Source organism: Drosophila suzukii, chromosome 3, assembly GCF_043229965.1.
Source record: "Drosophila suzukii chromosome 3, CBGP_Dsuzu_IsoJpt1.0, whole genome shotgun sequence".
NCBI lineage: Eukaryota > Metazoa > Arthropoda > Insecta > Diptera > Drosophilidae > Drosophila > Drosophila suzukii.
In genome coordinates this window covers 19,128,091-19,140,985 of record NC_092082.1, presented here as the reverse complement: position 1 = coordinate 19,140,985, position 12,895 = coordinate 19,128,091, and the positions used below count along the sequence as shown (strand labels likewise).

The following is a 12,895-nucleotide window of genomic DNA, read 5'->3' as shown; positions in this document are numbered from 1 at the left end:
GGATTCCCTGCTCATGCTGCTGTCCCTCTGATAAGGCTTCTTGCGAAAACTTTGGCGCTTCGCTTAATTGCTGTCATTAAATTTATGCAGCTTTGCCAATCTTATCATAATCAGGATGAAGCTGGCACACACACACACATGGGTTGCCATGAGGACTAAGCACACCCACCCGCCCCCAATTGCCACACCCCTTACTGCATTTCACAGTGCACACTTGAATAATTTCAACGCGGATTATACTAATTAAGCGCCTCAACAGCCAATTTGAAGAGGGAGTGGCCGAATCTGGGGTCTTAGGCGCCATTTCCACGGTCTTACTTCTCTGGTCATTTTGATGCATCCGCTGCAAAATTCAAATTCATTATCCGCTGATCAAATGTCGCAGAAGGCCTTTTCGTTGGTACGGTGGGTCTGGAAATATTGTATAGTTCCCTTATTTTTCTTCCTACAAGCAGGTACTTTAACTATAATCTGCTAGTAACGTTGTGTTAGTATACAAAAATGTTTTTTTTTAAATTACAATTTCTCAAATCATGATAGATGAAGACAAGTACAAAGTACGTCAATAACATTAACACCATACAAAAAATTGTTTTTTATTTCTAATTTGAAATAGAGGATTTGAGCTTTTACACGTACTACATTTTTAACATAGATATATTTTTCTTTAAGGTAACCACAGACCGAGATTAACATTTTTTTCAATAAGTATTAGTATTTTAAAAATTAACTACAGTACTTCATAGATTGGACATCATTGGCTTGAAAAATTTACCAACTCATTTGGAATTAAAAAAAATTTTTTTAAATAACTAGGATTTATATTTTCAAATTTAATTCTTGAACTTATATATTAACTATTCTATAAAAAAATTTGTTTTTCAGCTTTAAACATTACAATCTTAAAAATATATTTTTAATTAGTATATCTGGATCTAAATTTACACTTTTTTTTTTATTCAAAAAATATAAAACCTGTTGTTAAGCAAAGAAATAAAAAATCCAAGAATGGTACTCTAAGGTGAACTGAATTGAACTCGGTCTATTCTACCCCATCGTACCCGAAATGAAGATGCTGGGTGATTTATCCCACGTCATGTTGGCTTAAACAAATCATTTATATGCAGCGCTTGCAATTATTTGCACTTAATTGTGTGTTAAGTGCCCCAGCCCGGGCTGCACGGACATATATATCCATATATGTAGTGTGTATTTGGCACGATGGTAGTGTTGTTGGTGTCGTCGCTGGTTATTGCAGCGGAAGCGATGTCCGTTGATTGATATCGCATTCAGGCGTGTTGAAAATTATTTGCATTGATAATTCGCTGATTAATGTTTGCCCCCGAATCATCAGCAGCATCGCCCCATCCCCGGGTCCTTTTCCATTGCCATTTCCACAGCCCCTCGACAAGGATACTCCCGTATTTCCTGTCGCCGCGATTTTGGTCTGACTGCGTGTTATGTGATGCCATGTTGTGATGTAATATTGATGGCCTGTCCACCCGGTCGCTAGATCCTGATTTCGACTCGTAGGACTGGGGACTGTTTATTGGATTTGCTGAGGTTTTTGCGTTAATGCTGTAAACAATTAAGCGGAGCGTATTAAGTCGGATTTGGGTCGGGCCATCACCATCGCACTGCACTAACTAATTTATGTTGGGCTGTGTGTGGGGAGGAGAATTAAACACATTGGATTCAATTGGTTTAAATGCATTATTAAAGTAAATCTTTAAACTGGGATTTAACTTATAATTTGTTGTTTATGCTAAAGAGAAAAATCCAATTTAAATTGATTTGACTTTACTTTCTATAAATTGCAGTCGTTATAGTAAGCGTTAGGTTTGCATATTACTCTAGCTTTAAAAATATGTATCAAAAATAGTTCCGAGGCTAATGTTCAAATATTTTTAAATATAAAAATTTTAAAAATGTATTACAAATAGTGCTTAAATATATTTATTTTTTATATACATACATCTGCTGTGAACCATTTAAACAGATCTTAATACAAACTCAATTTACTAGAAATTACTTTTCAACAGAGCCCCCCAATGCCATTCCCGAATTCCCAATGAAAATTTGAAAATCATTAGGAAAACATCATAAATAACAAATCAGCTTATTAAGAGCTCCTGCTGCTGCTTTTGATTGTGGCTCCCGTTTTCCATTTTCCATTTTCCGCCCGGCTTTGAATTAATCCGCGACGACCGGCGAGACTTGGAAGCATTAGCAAGGCAAACAAAAGCTTCCTGTGCGACATCCTTCCTCGTCCCTTAAAAAGGACAAACAGTTCAATTGGCAAAAGCGCTCTTTGCTAATTTATGGCGTTTTAATTCATATGCAAAATGACAGCGTGTGTGTGTTTGCTTATACTTTTTCCCCGAACTTTCTTTTAATGTTGGATAAATAATCAAACGTGTATTAAGACATGAAGACATGAAAGGCAGGGGATAAATCCAAGGAAGAGAAAATTGGGGGATTTCCTTTGGGATGGGTTCTTGGGTTTTGCCGACAGTCAAGTGCACATATGAACTCCGTTTTGGCCAGAAATCTAATAAAACTCCGCAGCAGGATGTCCTCGCAAGGAAATTATTTTTTATTCATGCATTAAATTGTTTTGACTTTCGCCCGATAGAGATCAGCATGTCGTTTCTGGATTTTCTTTATGATTATTATTCTTTCCATCCCTCCTACACTTTCCCAGCATTTTTTCCTTTTTCCTCGGTGCTGCCACATGCTAATCAAATTACAAGATATGTGTGTTCCGAATCTCCTTGGTTACCCTCAGCAGCTGAATCATTTCCCAGACGGAATCACCTGGATAAAATCGTGGGGCGGCGGCAGCATCGCCTGCAGCAGAAATATCAAAAATAATTTGTTTGACAATAAAAGACGATAAACATTAAAATTATGTGCAAGAGATTTTCCTTTCTCGCCGCTTTTTTCGGTCCATGCTAAATAAAAGCTGAAAAAATTTATAACAATAAAGAGGAAACCAAAAAAGCGTTATATTGACTATGAAATACCCTTAAGTATAAACAGTTCAAATTTTAAAAGCAGGTAAAATATTAATAAAATTTCTTTTATAATAATATTTTTCCTTAAATAATTACTGCCCGATTATTAAGAGAAATTGTGTATGCTATTTAAAATTAAAGAATCATTAATGTAATAACTTACAAGAGTCTTTAGAAATTGTAAAATATAAAGTCTTGATAAATTAGAAAACTTTGTTAATTTTATTTTCCTATTTTATAAAATAACCATTCCAGTATTTAACAAGCACCTGCTAAAACAAGAAGCGTTGTCAATGGAAAGCACTTTCCCAGCTCATCGCAGGTTTTCCTCCCCAACGCTACCCCCACTTTTTTATGTTGATTCTGGCCTGCGGGTTTACTTTTTAAGAGGGGTAAAAAAGATATCTCTAATGATTAGTCCGCTAAACTCACTCGTAAATTTGTCAAATCGCTCAAGTTATGTGAATCGCATTTTTTTCTTTTTATCTGCGGCATTTGCATAGCTGCTTTTCCATTTTCCTTACTTTTCCCTTGAGACCGCTCCCTTGACCAGCTTTTGATTTGATTATTAAATTAGATTTTTTGTTGGCTGGCTTGGTTTTTTCCAGCTTTTTTTTGCACTTTGGCCTCATTAAATATTTCTGCGCCATTTTTCCTTGTTATTTTTGCACTTTTGCAATGGAGAAAACATCAAAAAGCGCGTGAAAAGTTTGGTCAGAAGCGGAATATATATTGCTAGAAAATTGCTTGCCAACTTTTTTTATTTCTCTGTTCTTTTTTGCCTTGACAATTTCTTGCCATATTTTTGTGATTTTTTAAGCATTGTATATATGTTTTTTTGCTACTGTTGCTAACGAAGTCTCATTGTTTTTGCTTTCCGGGGGACCCCCTCCATTTTCCCTCCCCGTCTGCTGTTTGTTACAACTTTTCAATTGTTTGGCTTCTGTCATTACCTTTGACATGGCAATGGCAACTTGTGCTTGTTGTTTTTGCCTTTTGACTGTCGCCGCCTTTTGTCTTTCGCGCCTTTTGTCCGCGCTTTCCCCATTTTCCGCCCACTTCCTCCCACTTTGCATTCGCACTTTGATCTGCTGCACTTTCTGTATTAATTGTAATAATGAAGTGCAACCAATGTCGGTCCTTGAAATCGGAAGAGACTGGGCTGCAAAATTCAGACTGCGGTGGTGTTAACTTGCCCTTTGAAATTTTTAATTGAAATTTTACGTACTTATATTCTATTTAAATCATCTTTGTCAATTTAATGTAATGTGACGAAAAAGAAAAAATGTTTTTTTTCTAATTTTTAAGAACATAAAAATATATTTTGTTATATTATATTATTGCTCTATTTTATACCATGATTTCATTTTTAAATTGTCACTTCAAAGTATGTCTCACAAAAAAAATTGTTTATTGTCGCAAAGTGTACCAAAAAATCCAAAATTAATAGAATAAGATTTAATGGTTTTCATTTTACTATGGTTCAATAGTATGATTTTTAGATTAAAGTGCTTAGCCTTTTAAAACAATTACAAAAATGTTTGCTTTTGTTTAAACGATATAATTTTGCAAGCAATATTGTTATAATTAAAACTATTTTCGATTACAAGATTTGGAAAAATTGTGTTTATTTTTTTTGTAGGTGAGTATGTACTTAAACTTTTCATTTTTTCTATAAAGAACTTCACTTTTTTACTAGATAACCCTTAAACTCACTAACGAACAATTGACACACATGCTGAGTTCCCTACATAAAAAGTGCAAGCTGCAACGTCATACCAAAAAACCAGTTGAGTGCACTTCGGAATGCTTCTTCACCTTGACCCAGATTTGCTCATCCAACCCTTTTGCAATAACATATAGAAAAGATGTAAACAAATTTGCTCCGATTTAGGTCCCCCTGGTTTTTACATTCGTGTTTTTCTCGTTCAACATATGCAATTCCAGGCGAAACGTGCTCAAAAATGCAACATATGCAGTTTTTGCTCAAAGGCCGACCTTGAGAGAGGGGGATTAAAGACTGCGCTTAAAGCTACCCAGCTAGAGTTGCTACTTCTATTTCCACTTAATAAAGCACACTAATGATGACCACAAATCCAACCCAAAGAACAACCGAAATGCAATGAATCTGCACTTGAGCACGTTCCTAAATAAAAACCAACAAAGCTTGCAGGAAAAAGTCTGAACCAACGGTAGCCCCCTTTCATTAGGGCAAAGCCAACTCTAATATATTTTTAATAATCCTGTTTTGTATATTTTTTCAAGTTTCCTTTGAGTTTTGCAAACATTCCATGCCCTCGGGACAGAAGAAAAAAAATTGGGAAAAAAGCAATTGATTTGCTTAGTAAGTTTGTGTACTTTCAATTAGGTTAAAAATGCCTCGAAAGGTACTCAGATATCGAAATACCTAAGTATATGCTTGATGATATGAGTGTTTGCAGAATGAGGTTTTTACGGAGAGAAGGCTTTCTAAAAATGGAATAGACTTTTTGGTACTTGAGAGGCATACCTTTGCAAAAATAACTTTTTTTAAAATTTTTTATGGTATCCAGAACTTATTGTTTATGTATTTCAATAGCTCAATGTCAACGAATTTTCCATATTTATAATAAAAATTTTCCAATTAAATATCTTTAAGTTCGGTTGACTCCACATACCCTCTAAAATATCCCCTTAAATCTGTTGCCTATTTTGAAAAAATGGGAAAATGTTTGTTTACGGGTCACTTTACCATTCCACCCCTACCTTTTTTTTAAGCCCAGCTGGACGCACGCAAAACACACACATGCACTTGAGGCTTTCACCGCTTTCTCCCGGAGAAAGGGTTGCTGAAGGATGAAGGATACGATATCATGTGTGGACGCTAAGGCAAACAAGAGTGCAAATTCCCGGGGGGACATTTGATTGAATTCAGACAGTTAACCGTCCTCATAATGCGCAATTCTGAAACCAAAAAAAAGGAAATCCTTTGGCTTCTGCTTATCTGCCTGGAAGAAAAATATCTAAAAATTTTAAAATCGTCTTCAGGGGCTTGGGAACAGTTTATTTGGCAAATGGTATTTGTTTTTTGCCAGTTCTTGTCCTGATTGATATTATTATGGATCCGTCCGTCCATTGATTGATGGCTTCGGTGGACGATGCCTAAAACGAATCGTCTATTTGGATTTTAGAAAATTAAAAAAGCAGCTTAGCATCAGCATTCTATCTCCAGTATTATTTGCCCTATACAAAGCGTATTAAAAAATCGAGAGTTGAAAGATTTCAGACGTTCTTTTTTTTCGAGCTTAGCCCAAAGGCAGATTTTTAAGTTGAATGGGTGGCGCCACGCGACATTTTTCCGCATCGATTGTATGAATCCGGAAAATGGGATGAGGGAATATGGGAGATTATTCAGTGTCCTTTGTGAAACAAACGGCTTTGATCTCTGCCGCCGGTAACCATTTCGAAATGATTGGATGAGGGGTAAAAGGTGCTACTCATTTTGAGGTGGCAAAGTGCTATTCACAATGGTTATCAATGAAATGTTCGATGTAAGTTAATTAACTAGTGATCTATTATATTTTTTTTATGTTAAATTGACTAACCAAAATTTTAAAATTTTCGGTTTCGTTTACACAGCTTACAAATAAAAGCTCATTGTCAAGATCAAACACCAATTTAATTATTATATGTTAAAAATCTCAAAAACTTAAGAACCAATTTTGTTGTTCTTTTAAAGTGTAACACATTAATAAACGTTGATTTTTTAGATGTAAATGGGTAACAAAGGCATCCCGCTTAATTAAGCTTCTTAACATCAATCACCTTGTTGATGTTTATAAATTCTAGGGGTATATATAAATATACTTTAATTTTTTCTGAGCTCTCATAAAATAAAATCTAAAAATAGAAAGTCCCGAAAAATATTATCTTCATTTCATCTCCCATTTAAATAAACACTGTATATTTTAATTCAGTAATATTTTTATTTCATTTTTTATGCATACGGTTTGTTTTACTTAACTTACATTTAAATTACTTAAAAGATGTGTAGTTTTGGTTATGTATGTAAATATTTCTACTTTTGAACTTGTACTATGTTTATGCTCGTGGCGCGAAAATGCGCCTCTTCTCCGGTTTATCCGCATAGAGTCCTAGCCACATATTGCTTATAAGTATAGATTTAAAAACTAAATTGACACACACACAGCTTAAACATCGACGGCAAAGTAAATATAAAAATATATATGTTTTTGTTTATAAAATATATTTCCATAACTATTTGCTAAGTTGAAGAAGCATTCTACCTAGGAAGTTGAAACTTTAAAATTTCCCCATAAATAGACACCAAGAGAGTTGTTTGTAAAAAAGTTGTAACTATTTGTAGATATAGAATATAGAATAGTTTGGCTTATCAACTAAGTTGGTTTCGATTTGAAAACTAGCTGCTGCTTATAAAATTTTGTTTTTAATCATTTCGGACCATATTCCAATATTTTTTTAGATTCTTACTTCCATTTTTCTTTGCACTGGGCCGACCTCCTAAAAGAACTTGACTTAATCATTTAAATCAGTAAAACTAACTTAAATAAGTTTACTAAATAAATATTATGGACTGAAAATATTTTTAGCAAAATTATTTATCACATTTGCGCTTATCCAAATTTTATGATTTTGTTGTAAGCCGACGGCAATTTAGAAACTCTGGGCAGGAATAATTTCCGACAAAGAAAATACATGTATAAAAATTATTATTTTTTTGGGTTTTTCCTTGGGAAATCGATTCACATTTCTCTGTCACTGTCTCGCTCTTTCTCTCTCGAAAATTTCGGGGCTGCGCTAGTTCTCACCAACGTAAAGTAATCACAAGTTGCGCTTTTAGGAGCCTTAGTTGGTGATAAATATTTTTTCTGCAAAAATATTTACTGCGCCTGCGGTTGAATGTGAACGGTGGCCTTTAGTTTGCTGGATTTTCCGGATGCCTTGTGTTGAAGGTAAAACTGCTTGAGGACCTTGCACATGGTGAGTGCCAGGATTTTCCAGGCCAACAGTTGCTCCTCGGCGCTCGGCGGCGAAACTGGCTCACTTGTTGCTCCCGGCTGGGGGACTTCTGCTGCCGCAGACGGAGGTCCTTCGAAGTCCACTTGATCATGTCCGGGATCTATGGAGAAGGCCATGGGACTATCCACTTGATCGCCACTCGGTTCGGACTTGGTGGCATGCTCTTCCTCGAAGAATGGTATAGCCATTTTGGGTCTCTCAAAATTTTACGTAAAAATGGCACTGTATAAATTTCCTGACTTTTCCAGGGGTTTTCCTGCCTTTCCAGCTCTGAACTCTTGGCGGGTTGTCGTTCGACTGAGGAGCTCGGCTCGCAGGACACCCGTATTTATACCCGGGAAACGGCGGGAGAATTTGCCGCCCTCATCCCTTCTCACTCTCTCGGCCGCTCTCTGCCTCTTATCTTCCCTCCCTTTCTCTGCGCGACTCTCCCTTTCTCGCTCTCTGTCTATATCTGTGCCGTTATGTCGAGCTACTTTCATCACGTGCAGTAAACGTTTCCTCAAAGGAAATTGAGAGAGTCACACTTGTGGCATGTTACGTATTCGTATTATCCATTACGTTACTTACCCCAACGTTGGGTTTCAAGTTCGAATTGTAAGGGGTGTTTTTTTGAAATGATACGGCATTCCTTACGTTTTCCGAATTAAGAAAGGCAAGTTTTCGATAATGAAAATCCCCCTGACAATTTGGGATTCGATTTCCATGACATATATTTTCGACTTTGAATTTTAAGGGGAACTGTTTTTGCTTTACGGTTGTGGCTACTTTTCGACTTACGTTATCTACATTAACTACGTTTTCTTGTTTTGTTATATATAAATATTTTATAGTTAACATAATAATGGTTTTTTCTTTTATTCCAAATCTTAAGAGTTTTCCTACTAATTTCTTTTGTATTTTCTCTATTTTCGTATTACGAAGGGGAAGTTTTCGAATTGTTATACGACTCAACCGAAACTTTGTCTTTGATGTGACTTAGTTTCCGTCCTTGCCTTTTCTATTTTTTTGCCTAGACGTGTCCTTGACCAATTTCTGTCGGCTTTTTAGCCTTCTCAAATTCAAGCATGTGTAAAACCCTGTTTCTTTTTAAAAATGTTTCTTTTAACTTGCTTCTAAAACGGGATTATTAATTAAACCTTTATTAATACATGTGAAAAATTGTTTTGACCCTTTTTATAACTGCGTTACACCGAATAATTACTTCAAAGATCTAATTGGTTTCGATTCGTAATATCTTCAATTACAGGAGAATGCATTCGTGGTTAATACATGTGAAAATTCGACTTCTCTATCGGGTTAAAAGGTACGGTAGAGATTTTTAAGATTTTTTTAACTATAAACATTTTTCGACTTTAAGACGATTTACATAAAATACCTCAAAATATTCCACCGTTACCCTTTACGTTCTACATTTGACTTCTAAAAACTGCATAACCCACTCTACCATTTTTCATTATTTTAAAACAACCAATTCCATCTTACAACTCCGTACGACCTTAAGAACAATCGGTTAACATTTTGTGAACCACATGCCAGGAATATTTTATGGTAAAAAGGAGTGTCTGTGTGGGTCCTTCGCCCCATCCCCCGTTTTACACTCTGCCAAATCAATTCCACAAATCAACATAATCAACTTCTCGCCGTAAGTCCAAAATATAATGCACTCGCCGTCAAAAAACTTCTTTTGTTACCCGCTGAATAAAATGGGTAAGAAGCAGCGCAGAATAAGTAAGAAAGCAGAAATAAGTGCCGTAAAAAAATGTAAAAACTTTTTTATAGTGGCCGCATAAAAAATGTAAAATAAAATCCAACCGAAGAACTTTAAGGGCAAGTATACGAAAGAGTGCACAACAAAAGGAAATTACCTTTGGTGAGGTGAGGTGAGTGGGCGGGGTCCGATAATGACATCCAAGCGATGATAACCCCAAGAAATCAGAGGAAAAATCCATGATCTAATTTGCTAAACACTCCAGCGAAATTCAGGGGGTTGGGCATATCACTTACATATACCTGTAAAACTCACAGAAAGGAATTCACGAAAGCAAAACAAAGAAAAGAATTGTTTTCGCTTAAAAGAACATTCAAATGGAAATGTTCTGCTTGGCTCAACACAAACAACAAGTGCAGGCGCACACACAAACTGCATTTATTTAGTTGGCAAACAAAAAAGGGAAAAAGAAAAGGACCAGAAATGGGATCCAAAGGACGAAACGCATCGCATCGAAGGAGTAGCATTTGAGTACCTCCAGACAGACAATGCATATATATATAGCTATAGGTGCACCGTGTTCGTATAAAAGTGAAGTGCGCCGGGGCATGTGCAGCACACGAACAGCAAAACAAGACGGCAGGAAAAAATTACAAGGGAGCAGCACCCAGAAAAGTGAGTTTCAAGGAGGGACAGATAAAAGGATACCCTTCTTAAATGAATAATTATCGTTGGTTGCCTTTATATTTTCAGTCAAGAAGGCTTGATTCTGCATGAAGATTATCCAACCTCCCAATTATTTAAGGTGGATTATAGGAACAATACCGTTTTAATAGATGTAATTCCTTGTATAAGCTAAAATAATATAATATAATAATACATAAAAGTTGATTCAGGACAAAATTTAACACAAATATTGCCTATGGCTTCGAATTGGTATAATATATCTAAATACTTGTTTAAATTTATTAGTATTTCTGATACCAAAATGAAAGAGAAAAATGAAGGTCTACTGAAACCAAACGTCTATTTGAACGTTCGCAAAATAATAGCTCTTGAAACCCTAAGTACAGTTGGACCATTTCCATTTCCCGATTAATTTCCACACTTCCCTGCCTTGCATCCCACTTATCGCCAATCGATATCAGCTCTTCGTTAGTGGCTATTATAGGGTATTTACCTTTCCAACACTGGCACAACACAAAACGTAGCACAAAACGCTGCCTCGTTTTCGTCGCCGGGGCACTTTGTTGCCTTCTGGCTGTCAGATTGATATTAAATTATATACCTTATTATCATGGCAGTGTTTGCTTTTTTTGTTTGCCATCCATGTCAGAGGGGGCGTGGCAAGTCGTGTTTATTTACAGCTGGCAACAATTGTTGCTGAAATGCATTTCACTTTGGCGCACTTCGGAGGATGCACCTCAAGTCAAAGTCAAAGCCAGGACACTTCACATGTGGCTTCCCGTTCCGCATTTATGGCTGGGTTTTGTTTTGTTTTCTTGTGTAAACTGTTATTTTTCAAGGAGGTGGAAGGATAAGGGCTTTATGCTTGATGGTTGCGCCCAAGTGACATTAAATGGCAGCCACATCCTTCGACTTTCGTCCTGCTCCCTCTTTCCTTATTTATTTCCATCTCTTCCCTGCCATAAAGTGGCTAAAGTGGCAGCTTAAAGTTCCCCTGCATTTTAAAGCTTTTCCATTCGGATGACGTATAAAATATTTATATTTCCAGCTATTTACGCATTTTTCCTTTATATTGGCCATCAAAATAAATTGAAGTAATTTTAGTTCGATGCGCAAACTAAATGGGATTAAAGATTCGATTGTTGATTGGCTGGGCAGCTTTATTTGTTTATTTGCTTTGTGTTTATGGGAGGTGTAAAATAAAATAAACAACTAGAAGCTAAATAGTTTTCTATAAATATTGAGCCTTATTCATGGTTCAAGTGGTCTAAATACGTCTAGGAAAAGTATGTGCTGCAAATGGCAGATAATATTAATGGCAATTTAGCCAATTTGTAAGATAGATGTTACTGGACTAGTCGGACTATATCTAAAAATTGTAGATACATTCCTGATTTCCCAAAATAATTACCTCAAACCATACAATTTATAACTAGCAACCTCATCTACCGAAAACTGATGGCTAATCGCCTCCATTGTCTACAGCAGGCAACCAAAAGTGCCGCACTAATTAACAAATTGATTTATGAAAATGAAAATGACAATTCTCCAGGGACAGGAGCCCAATCATCAGGGTAGAGCTGAAAAACTCTCATATGCAAAATATTTTGGCAAAAAACAAAGCAGGAACGACAATGGGCAACAACCACCCTTGGGATGGTCGAAAAACTTTGACTCTGCGGTTGAATCTGGAACTCATCCACCGCAGACAGACATTTAATTAAGGTGTCTTCATGGTTACAATCTCCGACTGAACTCGAGTGGCAAATGAGTCTAATTAATAACGAGGCATTTGCAGCATAATTCATTTGGCAGTCAAACTTTTTTTGGGATGAGTAATTATTTCTAAGCTTTGCGCACAGTTGGCTTTTCTGAAAAATATGTATTTTACTTATTCTTTGACATAAAATTACTATTCTAGTCAAATTTGGAAGGGCACTGGTTTGATTTCTTTAAAAAAAATTATATTGTATACAATTTTTTCGAACCACATTTGATCATTACATTTTTCTCATTTTTTGTTTTACCCGAAAACTTTTTCTCCTTATTTCATCTGTCCGGCAATTTTTCTTTGTGGTGTTACCTTTTTGATGACTTAAGCCAGGCGTCTGACTTGAATTTATTGCCGGGTTGATATGTTTGTGCCCTGGTCCGCCGTAATTTATGCAAATTGTTTAGCACTTTCCGCACTCTACAACCCCTAGACACTACAATTAATTCTCAAGTTCAATCATATAAACCAAAAACCTCCCGTAAATGGTATTTATTTTTGGGTGGTTTCATATAATCGAATTTTAAGGATAAACATTGTCCTGCAAACTAAAGTAAATAAACATTTTAGACCGTCCAAGACATCAAAAGCGTGTTTAATTTATGGTTCGTTAGGTCAGCCATTTGCTGTCAGCAAGTGAAAAGGCTTTTGTCTGGTCCCGAACCTCAA

At 36.0% G+C, this 12,895-nt stretch overlaps 1 protein-coding gene across 1 annotated transcript; it reads right to left on the bottom strand.

Annotated features, from left to right (window-relative positions):
• Window positions 1-7,352: 7,352 nt before the first annotated feature.
• skl (sickle) lies at window positions 7,353-8,357 on the bottom strand. The gene has a single exon (XM_017084352.4). It carries the CDS (start codon window positions 8,243-8,245, stop codon window positions 7,919-7,921), a length of 327 nt encoding a protein of 108 aa, XP_016939841.4. The 5' UTR covers window positions 8,246-8,357; the 3' UTR covers window positions 7,353-7,918.
• Window positions 8,358-12,895: the final 4,538 nt, after the last annotated feature.